General features: G+C 51.9%; 2 protein-coding genes across 3 annotated transcripts in view; one reads left to right on the forward strand and one right to left on the reverse strand.

Annotated features, from left to right (window-relative positions):
• The window catches only part of KIAA0895 (KIAA0895 ortholog), a 25,726-nt gene extending 18,596 nt beyond the window's left edge, over positions 1-7,130 (forward strand). The window contains 2 exon segments of the mRNA XM_032482950.1: positions 5,832-6,021; positions 6,947-7,130. Coding sequence (XP_032338841.1) covers positions 5,832-6,021; positions 6,947-7,130 — 374 coding nt within the window.
• Positions 2,349-16,187, reverse strand: part of EEPD1 (endonuclease/exonuclease/phosphatase family domain containing 1) — a 104,490-nt gene continuing 90,651 nt past the window's right edge. For both annotated transcript variants that reach the window (XM_006191545.3, XM_032483719.1), the window contains exons 5-9: positions 15,150-15,284; positions 13,130-13,268; positions 8,754-8,948; positions 4,093-7,540; positions 2,349-3,183 (exon numbers count right to left, since the gene is read on the reverse strand). In XM_006191545.3, the coding sequence (XP_006191607.2) occupies positions 7,341-7,540; positions 8,754-8,948; positions 13,130-13,268; positions 15,150-15,284 (669 nt within the window). In that variant the 3' untranslated portion in view covers positions 2,349-3,183; positions 4,093-7,340. The remainder of the gene's footprint in view (positions 3,184-4,092; positions 7,541-8,753; positions 8,949-13,129; positions 13,269-15,149; positions 15,285-16,187) is intronic.

Below are 16,187 nucleotides of genomic sequence, written 5' to 3' on the forward strand. Positions count from 1 at the left end.
AGCCCCATTTTTTAGATATGGAAACAGGCTCAGGGAAGGTCAAGTAACTTGCTCCAAGTCACATTAATAGTAAGTTTTAGATGGATTTAAACAGGAGCCTGGGCCTATAACACGTATTCCAGCTGAGCTCTTGGTGCCACTCAGCACCTCCCTCCCTCTCATCCCACCAGTACCCCCTGCCTTGCTGGGCTCCAGCTCCTCCTGGGACCATTCCAGGGGTCTGCTCCCCAGGGCCAGATCAGCGTCGGGGGAAGAGCGCCTTGGCTCGAATGCAGATACTGCAGAGAGTGGGAGTGAGTGTGGGGAGGAGCAGGGGAGGAGAGGGCATACACTTGAGGTGAGAAACCCGCTTCACTGGTCACCTCCAGGGGCTTCTAGGCTCTCTGGCCTCTCCCTGCCCCTCAGGATCTGCCCTGGTGACAAGGCCTGCCCTGGTGCCTCCCCTCAGCCCATCTGCTGCCATTCTTGGCCACAGAGCCTTCCTAGGGGAGGTGAGCACAGTCCGTTCCACTGGACACGCAGGGCTGAGTCGTTCTCTTGTCTCACCCCACATTGCTGCTTTCTGCTCACGCCACCCCCCGCCATCCCTCCCTAAGCTTCATTTATTCGCTCACTCCTCAAATGCTGTGAGGTGCCAGGTTCTGGAGATACAGAGATGACTATAGTTTTTTCCTGAGAACGCTGTCACAGAGTACCACCAACTGGGCAGCCTAAGGCAACAGAAATGTATCATCTCATAGTTCTGGAGGCTAGAAGTTCCAAATCACGGAGTCATCAGGGCCGTGCACCCTCTGAAACCTGTAAGGAGCATCCTTTCTTGCCTCTGCTTCTGCTGTTGGAATTCTTGGCTTATAGATGCATCACTCCATTCTCTGCCTCCACCATCATGTGGGTTCCTCCCTGCGTGTTTCTATCTTCTCTTCGTATAAGGACCCCAGGCATACTGGACAAAGGGCCCACTCTACTCCAGTGTGACCTCATCTTAACCAATTACCTCTGCAATGACCCTATTTCCATCTTGGGTCACATTCTGAGGTAGAGGGGTTAGGACTTCAACACATTTTTGGGGGGAACGTAATTCAATCCATTATACTGGGTAACAGGACCCCTGCCCTCGATAAACCATCTGAGTCATTGTGATGATCATGATCATTATCTTCAAGAGTGGGCCAGAGTTCTCCAGCTTCTCTAGATGAGAACAGTCTGGCCTGGTAGTCAGGCCTGAAACCAAGGCATCCTGAGACAATGTGTGTCCTCATGGAGGGGTGTCCCGGCCTTGATGGGAGCACAGGAGCCCAGGCATGGAAGCCTCTGGAAGGGCAGCTTTCCCTGCCCAGTTCCAATGACCTAGACCTTGTCTTACAGCCACCGGAGCTCAACTTGTTCACAACATAGCTCAGTATCTTTCCCCAAACCTGGTCCTTGTCCTGGTTTTTCTCTTAACCTGACAAAGATCAAGTTCTTGGAAACCTCAATGTGACCTTGGGATTTGCAGGGTGAGACCCTGCGAGAAGCCACAATCTGCCCACAGGCACTGGCTCTGCTCTGTGCCAGCACTGCTGTGCTCCAGGCTTCACATGTGGTGCCTTAAAACCCGACCTCAGTTCTGCCTCACGACATCCCTGAAATGGATAAAATCACCCCCTTTCCAGGTAAGTCAGCTCAAGGATTACCCCAGACAGATGTGGCTCCAGCTCCAAGGAGCTCATTAGGGTCCAGCCATGTACCCCAGTGGTTGCCCGCAGCTGGTCAGGGCAAAGACAGGACTGGAACTCATGCCCTCCTACCACTTAACATTGCCCCCTAGAGCCCACCTCTGGTCCCCGCCCCTCCATGCCCGCCACTGCTCCGCTCCCGGCTTCATTGCTTCCTCCAGGACCAGTGTGATGACCTGCACTTTCCTCGCCAGACTCCCCGCGCACTGCTGCTGCAGCCTCTGCTTCGCACAAATCCTGCGGAACAGCCTCCCAGCTCCTTAGCCCACTGACTTTTAAAATCTGGCCTCTGGCTCTGTTTGGTCTTCTTCTCTCAACACATCATAAACTCTTGCCAGAGTGACCTATATGGAACCCTTCCCTCCCCTGCACCCTTGCCCTCAGTACCCCCTGCCCTGAATGCCATCTCCTGCTCACCCCCTGCATCCCCAGTCCTGCCCATTCAAGATTAAGCTTAGGGACACCGCCCCCAGGAAGACCTCAGATCTGCCCCCAGGTGAAAACATACTCTCTTCCTCTAATAAGACAGCGCTTTATATCTCTGCCATACAAGTTTTTCTGTGTTTGCTCTTAATTATGAACCTCTCCCCTAAAGAACTTTTAAAAGAAGGCCTTTGGAGTCTGACATCTGAGTGTTTTAATGTCTTTTATTTATTTATTTTTTTGCTTGGGCTTTTGACTATTTGTGCATTTATTTCATTGTGATTACACACAAAAGTTTCAAACACACTAAAGTAGAAAGAAGAGTAAACGGACCCCTGTGTTCCCACCACCCAGCTTCAACAACTATCCACAATTTGTAAATTTAAGTAGCCTTTGGATTTTAAGCTCTACTCAGTCTTCTCATATTTACTGCTCAGGGGGGAGGGGAAGAGGTAGACCATCCGATTATTCATCTTAAAGCTTCTAGAAAACTTGAGCTTTTAATTCTATAAGTTTGATGAAAATCCTGCCTCTGGGCTAAAGGCGCACGGGTGGGCGGGGAAGCGCCTCAGAGGCGGGAGCTGGCAGTGGGCCAGGCAGCTGCTTCCCTAGCCTGGCGCTTTGCTGGGGAAAGGCTCCATCACTCCGCATGGCTTGGAAGGGAGACTTTCAAAGGCTAAATGTCCCCATCGTTAGCCCAGCGATGATGCCACGTAAGATGCTATGCCCATTCCTTCTGAGAGCCTGGAGTCCGTCTGCTACCACCTGTCAACTCAAACAAAACAAGTCCCAGGTGTCGTCCCTGGGAGATGATGCATGGAGTGTCCTGCCTAGTTTCTCCACCAGGGGCAGCTGCGAGGGGCAGGCAGTCTTGGACCCTGATCAAGACTTTGGGTCTTTTTCAGTGAAATGTGTCCGTGTGACAGTCTTCCCTGGGTGGGGGTCCTGATTTCCAAGGGCCCAGTTACACCAGTGTTCAGTTCAGGATGACAGACTGTTGGGAAACCACAAAGCTCATATTCCAGTTGAGCAGAACAGACAGAATCTGGGAATAAAATATAAACAACACTAAATCATTTAAAATAATTTAAAAATTCTGCTGCTGATTGAGTTCACACCATGTGACCAGAGCTCTCCCTGGAGTTGCGCCCTGTGCTCAGACAGTGTGCTAAGAACTTTATAGATGATATTAACTATTTACAACCCTGGGGGCTTCTATCTTTATTTAACAGAGAAGAAAACTGATACTCAGCCAGACAAGAAGAATGTGCAGGACCAGCTGCTCAGACACGGCAGAGCCGGGACTCAGTGGCCAGATCCGCTGACTCCAAACCCTGGGCTTGCGACCACAGAGCAATGACCTCACTCCTGGGGTCCTCGGGTGATTAGCACCCCTACTATGCATCTGCACTGAGTCTGCGTCCAGCTCAGGCTTAGTGGAAGCAGTGAGCAGACTCCAAAACCGAGCGTGGTGGCGATCGTGTGATGTGGGCACCGGATGGCCTAGCTCCCATCATCTCTGCCACTCCTGGTTGATGGCCCTCGACTCTTATCTTCTCCATGCCTCAGTTTCCTCATCTGTAAAAGGAATCCATGACTGATAACAGTACCAACTTTATCGGACTCTTTCGAGGAATAAAGCAGTTAAAAATATAAAGTGCTTACAGGGAACTATAGCTTGTAATAACCTATACTGGAAAAGAATCTGAAACAAGAATATATGTATGTATACATAACTGAATCACTTTGCTATACACTTGAAACTAACACAACACTATAAATAAACTATAGCTCAAATGCAAAAAATGTGTGAAGTGCTTAAAGGAGCCATGAAGAGAGGACAAGGATCATGTGAGGATGGGAGCCAGTGCAAGATGAGCGAGTGGTGTTGCAGCCATTAATTCCTTTGCTCCGAAAGCAAACTCCGTGGTGGCCTCAGGCGAGGTGCACTTACCTCCCATCCACAGGTGGTGGGGACGTCGGCCAGGGTGGGTGATGACACAGACTCTGACAGCCCGGGTGTCTGGGCTCTCGAGTGGGACGAGGTATCTGCACTGGAGGAGAACTCCAACCATCAGGCCCAGAGAAACACAAAGAAGAAAGTGACATCTCTCTGGCTTTGGAAGAACGCAGCCCTCTACCAAGGACCCCACTTGTTTTGCTCCCCCCGACATCCCCAGAGCAGATGTGAGGGAGTCACAGCATGGGCCCCGTTATTTGAGGCTCAGGAGGGCTAAGTCTGTTACAGGGTACGGCTGGGGCAGCAGGACTGAGCTACATGGCTGCGGGCCTCTGATGGGCTCCTGCACAATGGCTGGGCTCTCACATCACAGGGTCTCCTGCGGGGCAGCGCACAGGAGACAAAGGTTCCATTGGGGCAGGGGGAAGGGGCAGCTGGGGGCTCTCAGGGCTTCCCTAGCACTTAATTCCCCATGCCCCACCTCCTTCCAGAAACCCAGCTCAGCATCAGGGGACATGCCTTGGCTTCTCTGACAAAGTGGATCCACAGTTGGGCCTCTTCCTGGACAATCCTGATAGCAGGAGAAGAAAGGAAAGAATGGGGAGGGGAGAATCGGAGACAGATGCTGTATTTGGGGAGAGGAAGTGGGAGAAAACTCTGGAGAAGGGCAGGGGCTTAGAAACAATCTGAACGCCCAGCAGAAAAATTCCATACAATGGAACATTATTCAGCAATAACAAGAAGTGAGCTCTCAGGTCCTGGAAAGACACAGAGGCAACTTAAAGGCAGGTTGTTACATGAAAAAGCCAGTCTGAAAAGGCTACGTACGTATGCTTCCAACTACATGACATTCTGGAAAAGGCAAAATTAGGGAGACGTAGAAAGATCACTGGTTGCCGGGGGAGGGGGAGGGATGAACAGGTGGAGTACAGGGGATATTTAGATCAGAGAAACTACTCTGCATGCGCTGTGAGGTGGACAGATGTCATTATGCTTTTGTCAGAACCCACATGGAGTACAAAGAGTGAGCGCTCGTGTAAACTACAGCTTTAGTTAATAATATACCGATATTAATTCATCGATGGTTAACACATGTACCACATTAATGCAAGACATTAGTAATAAGGGAAACTGTACAGGGTTTGGGGGTCTACTTTCTGCTCAAGTTTTCCATAAACCTAAAACTACTCTTAAAAATAAAGTCTATTAATTAAAGACAATGACAACTAAACAAAACAAAACACAAACAAAAGATCCAAAAAGAAAACTCATGAGGGCTGCGCCCAGAGCAAGACCAGCGGCCCCTGTGGCCAGGCTCCCCGAGCCGGCCCTGGATGTCAGAAGCAAAGAGGCCGAGCCCACCCTGACTGTGAGGTGTGGTCACTGTAGTGCAGCTCCCCAGCCTCTGGCTCAAACCAAATGACTGTCACAAAGGTCATTCAACTGAATTTCTTTTACCTCTTCACAGTTGAGGAGTCTTTTCTTCCCCCAGTTTTGGGGCAGAAATCTGGCTGCAAGGAATCGGGGCAGCTGGCTGGTGAATGCAGGTGGAGGTTTTATCTTTAGATGAGTCAGCTCAACGGGGAAGCACCCTTTCCAACCTGCCATGACTTTTCACTCTAACTCAGCTGCTTTGGGTCAAGGCTTAGCCCTCACAGGTTCCGTGCCTCCAGGTGCCACTCACCCTCCCACTGGAGAGACACTCCCTCAGAGTGGGCGTGGCTGACACCCAGGTACACCTGGAGCCCCCAAAAAGGACTTCCTTCTTATGCCAATGACCAGTGATGCTCCTTGGAGCCAGGTGGCCCCAAAGGTGGCCTTTGGTGGAAAACAGGCCATCACGTCCCTGGGTTCCCACAGCGTGATGCTGGTGGTCCATGCTGTGTTCAGCGCTGGAGGAGGGCTAAGCCCTCAGAGTCCGTGGTAAACTGTAAGGAGCCGGGTCACGACTCACATGTTCACTCTCTGTGTTGATTCTCTCTGACACACTACTGCTGGCAGCACAGGGTTGACACATAGGCATGCACTTTGGATTGAGTGTGGATCTTGTCTATTTACTTACTAGTTGAGTGACCTTCATGTGAAGCTCTCTCAGCCTCAGTTTCCTCGGCTGTGAAATGGGCATCATCATCTTGGTCTCACAGGGACCTCAGTGAGAACCCAACGCAAGGAAGGGAAGGGTGCCTGGTGGCAGTTAACACGTGCTTCCGGCCCCCAACACCCACCGACAAAGAAGGACCCTCCCTCCCCCAGTGCTCCCAGGCTCCCTGTGGGTCCAGAATCAACAGCTATTCCTCAGAAGCAGCAGAGGGAGGCTCTGGGCTAGAGGCTGGGAGGGCGGGGACACGGAAAGGGGGTGGAGTGGGGAGGGACGGAGGGAGGGAGGGAGGAAAGGACATCGTTCTGATGGAATTCTCCCCCAGCACAAGGGAACCTGCACTGGATCTGGAGGCACAAATGTAATAACACGAATAACAGACGATCTGACCAAAAGTCAGAAGATGCGCGCTCTGGGAGGCAGGAGATGATTTGAGATTTCAGAGAGGTCTCAGGGGGTCTACGCGGCAGTGACAGACACCTCTGCAAGGTTTCAAGGCGGGATGTAAAGGAAGCAGGCTCCTGGGGGCTGGGGTGCGGGGGCACGCGTTGTGTTCGGGACCCCTCAGGCCACAGCCCTCCAGGGGCATCCGAAGGGAGCACAAAGCACACACGGCAAGGGAACTGTCCCCGGGCTCTCACTGCAGCCAGGCTGGTTCATCTCTGTTTATTTTTTCAAAACAAAACTAAAAGCCACCACTCAAAATATTTGAGAAGACTGCTCAAGTTAAAAGCTTTATGTGATTTGCAGCCGGAACGTCGCAGACTGGTGGTCAGAGAGGAGGTTCCGGCAGCCGGGCATCTCCCACTCTGCCGCTCGGCCGCCGCTGCTCCTCTCCGGGCTGCGGTCCAGGCGGCGGGCGTGGCCAGCCGGTCGGCTGAGATTGGCGGCAATCGCAGATGGCACACATTTCCGTTCTCTGCTGGGCTTCTGATCTGACCATCCAGCACTTCAAGGGCCCAACGTGCTCCCGCCCCTGCCAGAGGTCCAAACACATCCGCCAAGACGGCAGGCGGGTCCAGGCCCGGGCGAGGACGCGATCAGAATGAAGATAAAAAGGCAGTTCCGGGCGCTCTGCATCTTCACCGGGGAGGGGGAGCTCCTGGCCTCCGGGGTCCGAGGGTGGAAACCCGGTTCAGTGTCATCACCGCTCGTGCTTAATGTTGGCTTCACTTCGCTCCAGGGTGACCCCGCTGCCGTTGCGGGCGCCTTCCTTCCTGTTCCAGTCCTTCTCCGTGTAAAACTCCGCCAGCACGGGGCAGTGTTCGGAAGCCACTCCGCCCCAGGACCAGTTATCTGGAATCCAAGGGTTCGTGAGGCCCTCTCTCACGACAGCCCAGTGACCTGAAGGCAGAGGGAAAAGAAACCAGAGGTCAGGATATAGGAGATGGGGGATGTGAGGGCGGGGTGTCCCAGGCTGGCAGGTGGCTGCACACCTGGGCTCCCTGAGGAGACTCAGCCTGGCTTGTCTGTGCAAATGCGCTGTCTCAGCCTATTTGATTTTCTCAGCAAGTGAGGGTTTACCATTTAAGCACTGAAACTACCCCTAAAAAGCTTAACAGCAAGGGGACAGAGGAAGTGATTTCTAACTTCCCTACAACCCAGTGTTCTCAGGCTCCCCAGCTCCCATGGTGAGAGCACTGCCTTCCACTAGCGCCTCCTTGCAGCCCCGGCCTCTGTCTGGCCAGCAGGCCATTTTTGCACACTGCATCTCACCTAGTTTGATGACTGTCACTCCTCTTGAGACCCACCTTCTTCATCCTCTGGATCCTCCCATGACACAGTCCAACAGGAAACCGGTGCCCAGGACGGGAAATTCTAGTCCTGAGGATCTAAGTCTCTGCGGCATGTCGGGGTCTCACAGTGGGACCCCAGCATTAGTACTTAAAACATTCTTAAATGTCTCGCTGAAGTATACTCTGCATCCATTGGCATTAGTGAAGCTTCCAGGCAGGACTGAGAACACCTGTTCTTGTCTTTCATCAAAAGACCCTACCAATGCGTCTATATTTCTGTTTTCTGATCCAAAGTCTGCTCAGCAAGTGACTGCTATGGGGGGGACTGCTTTTCAGGGCTGAGCTCACCCACCACACCCTGGTCCTGGAGGAGTCCTGTTTAAAGCACTTCTCCCATCCTGTCAGCTCACCCCTAACCACTGCTCCTCAGGGCACCGACGGTGAGTCAGTAAACCTCAGGCCACAACACAGCAGCTGAACATGACAGGTCTGGAGGAGTGTTTGCTGAATGACTAAGTGTCCTTAAAATTAGGCTACATTAGCAGCTCATCTCGGAATCTGGGGATGCTGCCCAGGACACACTGGCATTGCCCCTGTGGTACATCAGTGAATGCCCTTTAATTATTTTTCACACCCCTTCACTCTTAAATGTGACTCTGTTTGAATGATAATGATACAGTCACCTAGATGATAAGCCAGTAAATGCCTGGGAAGGCAACTCCTGGCTCTTGCTCAAACCAAGTGATCCGGAACCGTCAGCTCAGACAGGTGCATTCTACTCCATTTCGGAGCAGGAGGAAGGACGAGCGACTTGTGTTTACCTGTGAAAACCTTCTTCAAGCTTTTACTGATCCAGATGTTGTCCAGAGTCTTTGAACCTTGAGGATTCTTGGTGCTGATGTTGGTGAAGGTGTGTGCGGGGATCAGGGGGTAGAATTTTTCTTTCCTCAGAATATCATAGTCAGTGCTGTCTGGCCCCTGGCCGAAGTCCCCTAAAACGATCACGTCTTTTTCTCCTGGAAGTGAAAGAAAGAAAATCAGGAGTTTAAGAGGAGGTGAGAAATGAACCCAACACTGACCACAGCCCATTTAAGTGGGATCGTGGCTGTCTGATTTGACTCTTCAGGTTAGGACTACAGATGGTTCTTATTCTCCCAATTTTTCCAAACTCCTTGTGCCAACCCCCTCCCAAACTTAAGAACAGATTAGTGACACATCTGGAAATGGGGGTCAGTGTGATGGAGAGATCACCCCTGCTCCAACTCATGGGCTCCAAATCTCACAGCACAAAAAGGCCTAAGGGTCCTGCTCAGGTATTTAACAAAATCTCAACAAACATTTATCGAGCACAGAGGGAAGATCATGGGAACACAGGGAGAAGAAAGCCATCCACAAGGAAAGGAGAGAGGCCTCAGAAGAAACCAAATCTGCCGACACCTTGACCATGGACTTTCCGGCCTCCAGAACTGCGAGAAAGTAACCTCCTTTTGTTTAAGCCACCTGGACCGTGATATTTTGTGACCGCAGCCTGAGCACACTAACACAGGGCCAAAGTGGAAAGCTTTTCTCTTTAAAGTATCTTCAATATTTCTCTCATAGTTTGATTTACTAGAGTGAGTGGGATAGTGATGAAGTATTTTCCAAAGTGAGCAGAAAGGACAGTGGGCCCAAGCGAGGCTCCCTGGGATTTGCATGGACTGCCTGACCATCATGGCCTGTCTCCAGGGTCCCTTCAGGGGAGCCACGTTATCACAGGGAGCGGCATTTCTGTCTCATCTTGCAAGGGAAGCTTTAAGGAAAGCAGTTCATAAACGAAGGCCAAATGCATCTGAGACACTCAGCAAATCTTTTTCCTGGACACGAACATGCTTCAGTAACAATGGCTGGAGGGAAAGAAATCTAAAGTGGAAGGACACACGCCACCAGCAGAGGGAGCTCGTTCACTGCACGTGACGCCCTCCACCGAGGGGCGGGAGGAACAGAAGCGGAGGGGAAGGAAGCCTTCCCTGCAGCCATTTGTGTGGTCCACAGAGATTTAGCCCCTCATGCTAGATCCTAACAACCTTGGCACCCAAAGCAGGGTGAGCCCAACCACGTGGTCTTGAGAAATCAGTGCCTCCTTCCAAATAGCAAAACTAACTTGAGAATAACATTAATAACAACTCATCTGTGGCCAGTGTTAATGACCATTCACTGAGCCCTCACTGTGCACTGGACCCTCTGTGCAGGTAAGAGGCTGAGGCTCCGAGAGGTGGAAAGGCTTGCCCAGGGTCACCGAGCCAGCACTCAAATCCAGGGCTCTTAGCAAAGAGCAAGGATGGAAAAGCCCTGTGTGCCTGGAACAGCGCCTGCTGCCCGGCAGACGCTTGATAGACACATGTGGAAGAAACAGTGAACAAGGTGACGGGGAAAAAAAGTGAGGGGAAAACCTCGGAATTAGGGTGCAGTGTAATTTTGAAAGGAAAGAAGGAAAAGGTGCTGCCTTTATCGACTATCAAGGAAAACTGAAGTTAAGAAAGTCCGAGGCAGGAGGTTCCCATGTGGCAGGGAGGTTTTCACTGGGGTGCAGATCTGAAGAAGTGTGAGCCGTAAAAGACACTTCTGAAGCCAGGGGAGATGCAGGTGTCGAGGGTCAATGAGCCGAGCGCTGTGTAACTTTAGGGATGAAAATAACAGCTCTTTTTGAACAGGCACATTGAGGTTTTTTCTTTCGGTTAAATCAGTTGGGTGATAACATGGAGACAGTCCTTGCCTGAGAGTCCCCAGATGTGCGGGGACCTGAATTCTCCTAGAAGGCTGTCCACCGGGGTGGGTGCCTTACTCATCTTGGTTTCTGGGAGTGAGAGGAGACTGCTTGGGGCTGATGTGCTCTGAGTCTCAGGATTTATAAAATGCCAGTGAAAACAGCAGGAGCAGGTCCCCACGGGGGGAAGGAAGGTTCCCCCCCAGATGTCAAGGATGACTGCACCCCGTGTCCCTTTTGCTGAGTTCACAGAGCAGGCCCCCCGGGGGGTGTGAAAGAAGAGAATTCCATCAGAGGACGGGCACACCCCAGCTGACGTCAACCTGGGTGCACATTCCAGACAAAGGCAGAAAAGCCCAGAGTTTACTAATCAAGTCGGCTCTGTTTGCTCTGACAGAAAGAAGCCCGTGGAATATAGGCTTAGTCTTTGTTTTAGCTGAACCGCCTCTGCTCATCGATTCACCCGTGTTGCCCCCTGGACAGGCTGTGGCACTTCCTGAATCCTGGGTCTGCCGCGTCACCAGTTAACAATGAACTGGACCTTAGTTACACGCAGGGGGACCCAGAAGCATGAGTCACTGTCCGTACATGGGTGTGTCAAGGCCAAGCCAGGCTGTGGGTCGATAGTCCCCTGGCAGTTTGGAACATAACCTGCCTAGGTTTGCTAACAAAAACCTGACCACTCCCTGGATATCAGGGAGGAAAAAAAAAACAAAACAAAACAGAGAGAGCCTAAGGTTATCAGAGAAGCTAGAGACTGGCATCTTTCCTTTCTGCTTCCATGAAAAGGAAAACCTTGAGATTGAAAATAAGAGAAACGTGCATGGATCTGAAAAGCTATCAAGTCAGCCTTTTTAGGCTGGAGACTGCAGGTGAACAATTTCCCACATAGTTGCTCCTTGGATGAAATATCTCAGCTTAAACATCTTTCTGACACTATCTTAGCCCGAAGACTCATAATTTAAGGAGAATGCCGGTCACAGCACATCCTGGTTCAAAATGTAACTTGCATATGAATGTTCACAGCAGCCCAAAGATGGAAACAACCCTAGTGTCCATCGATCAATAAACAGAATAGTATTTGGCCTTAAAAAGAAAGGAAATTCTGACACATAGTACAAACCATGAAGATGTAACATTAAGTGAAATAAGCCAGAAACAAAAGGACAAATTTTGTAAGATTCCGCTCACAGGAGATACCCAGAGTGGTCAAATTCATAGAAACAGCAAGTCGAATGGAGATGCTCAGGGACCCAGAGAAGGAGGTATGGGGACTTTTTGTTTAATGGGTGCAGTTTTAGTTTGGGGAGACGAAAAAATTCTAGAGATGGATGGTGGTGATGGTTGTAAAACAATGTAAATGTGCTTAATATAACTGACCTGAGGCTTAAAAATGGTTAAGATGGTAAGTTTCATGTTATACGCATTTTACCACAATAAAAAGTCTTTTCAAAATGTAACTTTGCAGTCTGACTGAATTATTTTTATAGCCAAATCTTCATAAGCCCATTGTGAGGGGCCAACTTAACAAGGAAAAAAAATGCTGAGCAAGCTAGAGAACACTGGTTAAGACTCTAGTTTATGGAAGAGAATTCCAGCCTCCAGCTGTGAACCCTCATCTAGAGAAGCTTTGAAAAACCAAACCCAGTCACACACGTCCCTATCTTTACGGCCATGTCAAGTTTTCTTTCTCGTAAACCGTGCACAGAAAACCTTCCGTGTTATCGGGGGCAGAGCCCAGAAAACAGACAGCCCACCTTTCTTCTAAAGTTCAGCTCTTTTCTATGTTTTCGTAAACCCAGTGGCTTTTTTTTCTTTGAGTCAATTCATGTTCGGTGAGTGCCTACTATGTGCTGGGCACTTCCTCAGACAGTCACCAAGCCCCCTGAGCACCCTATCAGGTCACCACTGTCCGTCCCCCGTTAGACAGAGCTTGAAGGGGTAGTAACTTGCCTGATGTCCTACAGAAAGAGCTGAGATTAAAATCCAGCTTTCCCGTCAGCTTCAAGGCTCCTTCGGTAAGGTCTGCATCCCACCAGAGAGAAAAATGCAACTCACTGCTCGACCAGACTTTCCTACCCTTGTCATCAACTTCTCCTCCTTCACAAGAAGAGCACGTGCAGATGGGCAGGCAGCACACCCAGGGCAGCTGACCCACGATGAGCTGTCACCGGGGAGGGTGTCATCACTGAATCCTTTCCATCAAACAGAGGCTGAAAAGCCACAAAGCTGACACCATGGAACCCGTGTGCTAGACTCACGAAGACAAGCTGTCAGCATGTCCAGGGCAGCTGGGCTCCCTGAGATGCAGGGAGTGTGGTGGTTTCCTGGGCTTTGCTGCCCACTGGACAGACGGCCAGATGAAGGGATCGGACGGAGAGACACCCAGAAGAGGCAACCCCTTCTACAACTCCTGCCCTGCAGAAGTGGGAGCTGAGAAAGACAGCCTCCTACCTTTCAGGGTTTCTTGCAAGGTCTGCACGAAGCTGGCCCAGTGGTGGCTGTCGCTGTGATTCCTGCTCGGGTTCTCGCTCCCTGGGAGGGTCAGGGCTGCCAGGTGAAGGTTCACAAGGATCAAGTCATTACTTCCCACCTGGGCAAGAGGAAAGGACACATCAAGGACAGGCGCGATGCTCTTACTTCCCGCTTTACCTGACTCACACACAGCTTCATGCCCAGCGCTGAGCACAGAGGCTGGCGCACCCTGGGAGATGGGCACCGGAAGGGTTTTCTGACCCCCCTGCAGGATGGAGACCTATCTTGTTCTGTCAGTGCACCCCGACATCGCACCTGCTCCTCCTAGGCCTGGAAAATTGGGCACATCTGGAAATGTCAAATTTTTGTTTTTTGCTTTTTCTCTTCTAAGCAACTAAAAAGGGGGAAGCAGGGGTCTAGCGGCTGGTTGTTACCAAAGACCTGGGGCTCTTAGGCAAAGGGCCAGCCTGCCATTCCCTGCCAGGACCCACTGCTGGGACCCTCCTCCTTCCCCACCGCCCACCCCTACGTGTTCTTCTCCCACCAGAGACCACTATGCCCTGATGCGCACTTTCACCCGATTTCAAACATGTCGAGAATGACAGCCAGCCGGACCCTAGCAGCGCAGGCTATGCCTGTGCCGCGTCCCCAGGGGTGGCCGTGGTGCACAGGTGCGGAAGCGCGAAGTGGAGGTCAGTCCTCAAGCACCGCAGCATTGCTCAGCTGCTCAGAGTTTAGCAACCTGCCCTTCCGTTTGTCATGGCAACAAAGAGTAAATGCTGCCAGGAAGCAGCGGGGTGCAGGGGGAGCCCCCAGGAAGTGGAGGCTGCCAGTTCTGTCTTACAGATGTGCCAGCACCACCGCCCAGCCGGGAGGGTGGAGGGCTCTCTCTGCAGCTGTGGCTCTGACCGTGGGGGAACCACCTTAAGGCTGTGGGCAGGAAAACCCAGTGTGGAGAGGTGAGCCGCATCTCTGCTCCTACCACTTGTCTGGCCTGCGACGTGCCATGAAGTGCAGCAGGCTGTGCGTCTGTCGAGGTGATCGCTTCATTTGGAGGCCTTGGCCAATATTTCGTGACCCGACAGCATTTTTCATTGGCCATTAAAAACAGCCTGCCTCTTAGAGTCACTGGCTGGTTCTGCCTGTTGGCTTGCTTGGCCAAAACCATTACAGCCACTTTACAGAGAAAAGGGATCCAGTGTGGAGGCGATACTGGTATTAACAGTGATATCTGGCTGAATTCCACATCAGCACCAGGGACCACTGCCTGATCTTGTGACTTCACAGGGATAAGGCCAACTGCTGACTTGCTGATCTGTTTTGCTGCTGGCTTCTTCTTGCTCTTGCTGCCCAGCTTCTGACTGCTTGCTGTTTATTAATATTTCCCAGGGATGTCTGGGGAAATCAGAGAGAGAGCGCAGATCTGGCTGCTTGCTGCTCCGGACTCTGGTGAGACAGGGCTTGTCTGGAGGTGTCAGTCATAGGGCTTCCCTGGCTCCACTGCCCAGAAGCTCCTTCTGAGCCCCTTTCAAGCCCAAATGACCCCTTCAGAGTCTCCCCTCTCTTACCAGAGAAGTTCAGTTGCCCTCTAATCCAGTGAGTCCCAAATGCCCAGCCTCGTTAACCCCCGTGCAGGGAAAACTGAAAAAGCATTGAAGCTTGAAACCCAGACATTCTGTGTGTCCGGGGCAGGGTCCAGGAACCCCTGATCTTAAGAATCTCTCCGGGTGATTCTGATATGGGTCAGGTTTGGGCAGCAGCCACCTGATCTCCTTCCCGCCCGCATGTCAAAGTGACCAGAGCTACAGATCCGCCAAATCTCTCTCATTCTTGCTCTGGACATGGTCCCCAGCCAAGGGAACCCCAGGAGGGTGTGCTGCCCCAGCCCAGAGAGAGAACAAAACCAAGGCAAAAGATGAGCTTCTCCAGCTCACAGTTCAGAAAGGGCCTTTTTTCCTTTTTCAGATGGAGTGGCTCTTCACGGCGACATGAGCGGTACCTTGAACCTCGCAAGGTACGGGCTGGGACCCATGGGCTTCCCGTGCCCGTTGCCAGGCGAGCTCTCCTGCCAGGCGGCGTCTCTCAGCTCCACCCCGGCCGCCGTGTCCCACAGGAATCCTGCAAACCCGGGCCCCTGCAGGAGAAGACGAGGGTTAGTGTTGGGGGGGGGGGTCTGTCTGGTGGCAGGGCTCAGCCCTGAGCTGGGGAAGAGGCAGGTGAGCCCAGGAGGAGACGATGGGGAAGCAGCAAGCTCTGCTCGGGGTCCTGAGATTACATGCCCAGGGGCTGCTTCCGAGACAAAAGCACATCCAAAGCCACGGCGTGTTCCTCCTTGTCCCCCCACCCAATTTCCCAGACCGGCAATTTCAGGGAGCTTCACATACTGCCATGGGTGCCTGGGCTCTTCCCTTTTTGAGGGGATGGGGCGGGAATGGGGACCCAGACTAGGCACGGAGTTATCTTTTTAATCATCACACCCCATGAAGTAGCTGCTCACACTCCCATCTGTCAGATGAAGACAGCTGCTCAGAGAGGTTAAGTAACTTCTTTAAAACCCCATAGCTGGTAAGCGGCAATGCTGAGGATCAAATACGAGAATCCAAGGGGAGGTTTTGCTTACAACTGGGATCTGGCACCTAGTAGAAATTCAATAAACATGTGCTGGATGAACAGAGGTCAGGAGTAACAGTCTCAGTGGTTTGGAACCGGTCAAGGGTCCTCTTCAGGTGGATGGGGCCCCACGTGGGGATCTGAAGCCCCAGAGCAGTGCGCTGCGAGGGCCAGTGAGTGGGGCAGACAGACAGGGTGGTGTGGCAGGGTCAAGGTCTCTGGCCATCAGAGGGACCACTCTGAATCTGCCTGCTTCCTGCTGCTGCCACCCGGTGCCTTGTGGAAAGAGGAAAGTCTCCCCCTACCGCCAGTCCGGCCGGTGGGGGCTCTGTGCAGGAGTTGGGTATCAGCAATGTCACCCGGGGGGCCAGCAGTGCTCGTTGCAAAAGGAGAAATGACTCTGGGCTCTGGCCAAGTCACCAGCTTC

The sequence above is a fragment of the Camelus ferus genome, chromosome 7 (genome assembly GCF_009834535.1).
Source record: "Camelus ferus isolate YT-003-E chromosome 7, BCGSAC_Cfer_1.0, whole genome shotgun sequence".
Taxonomy (NCBI): Eukaryota; Metazoa; Chordata; class Mammalia; order Artiodactyla; family Camelidae; genus Camelus; species Camelus ferus.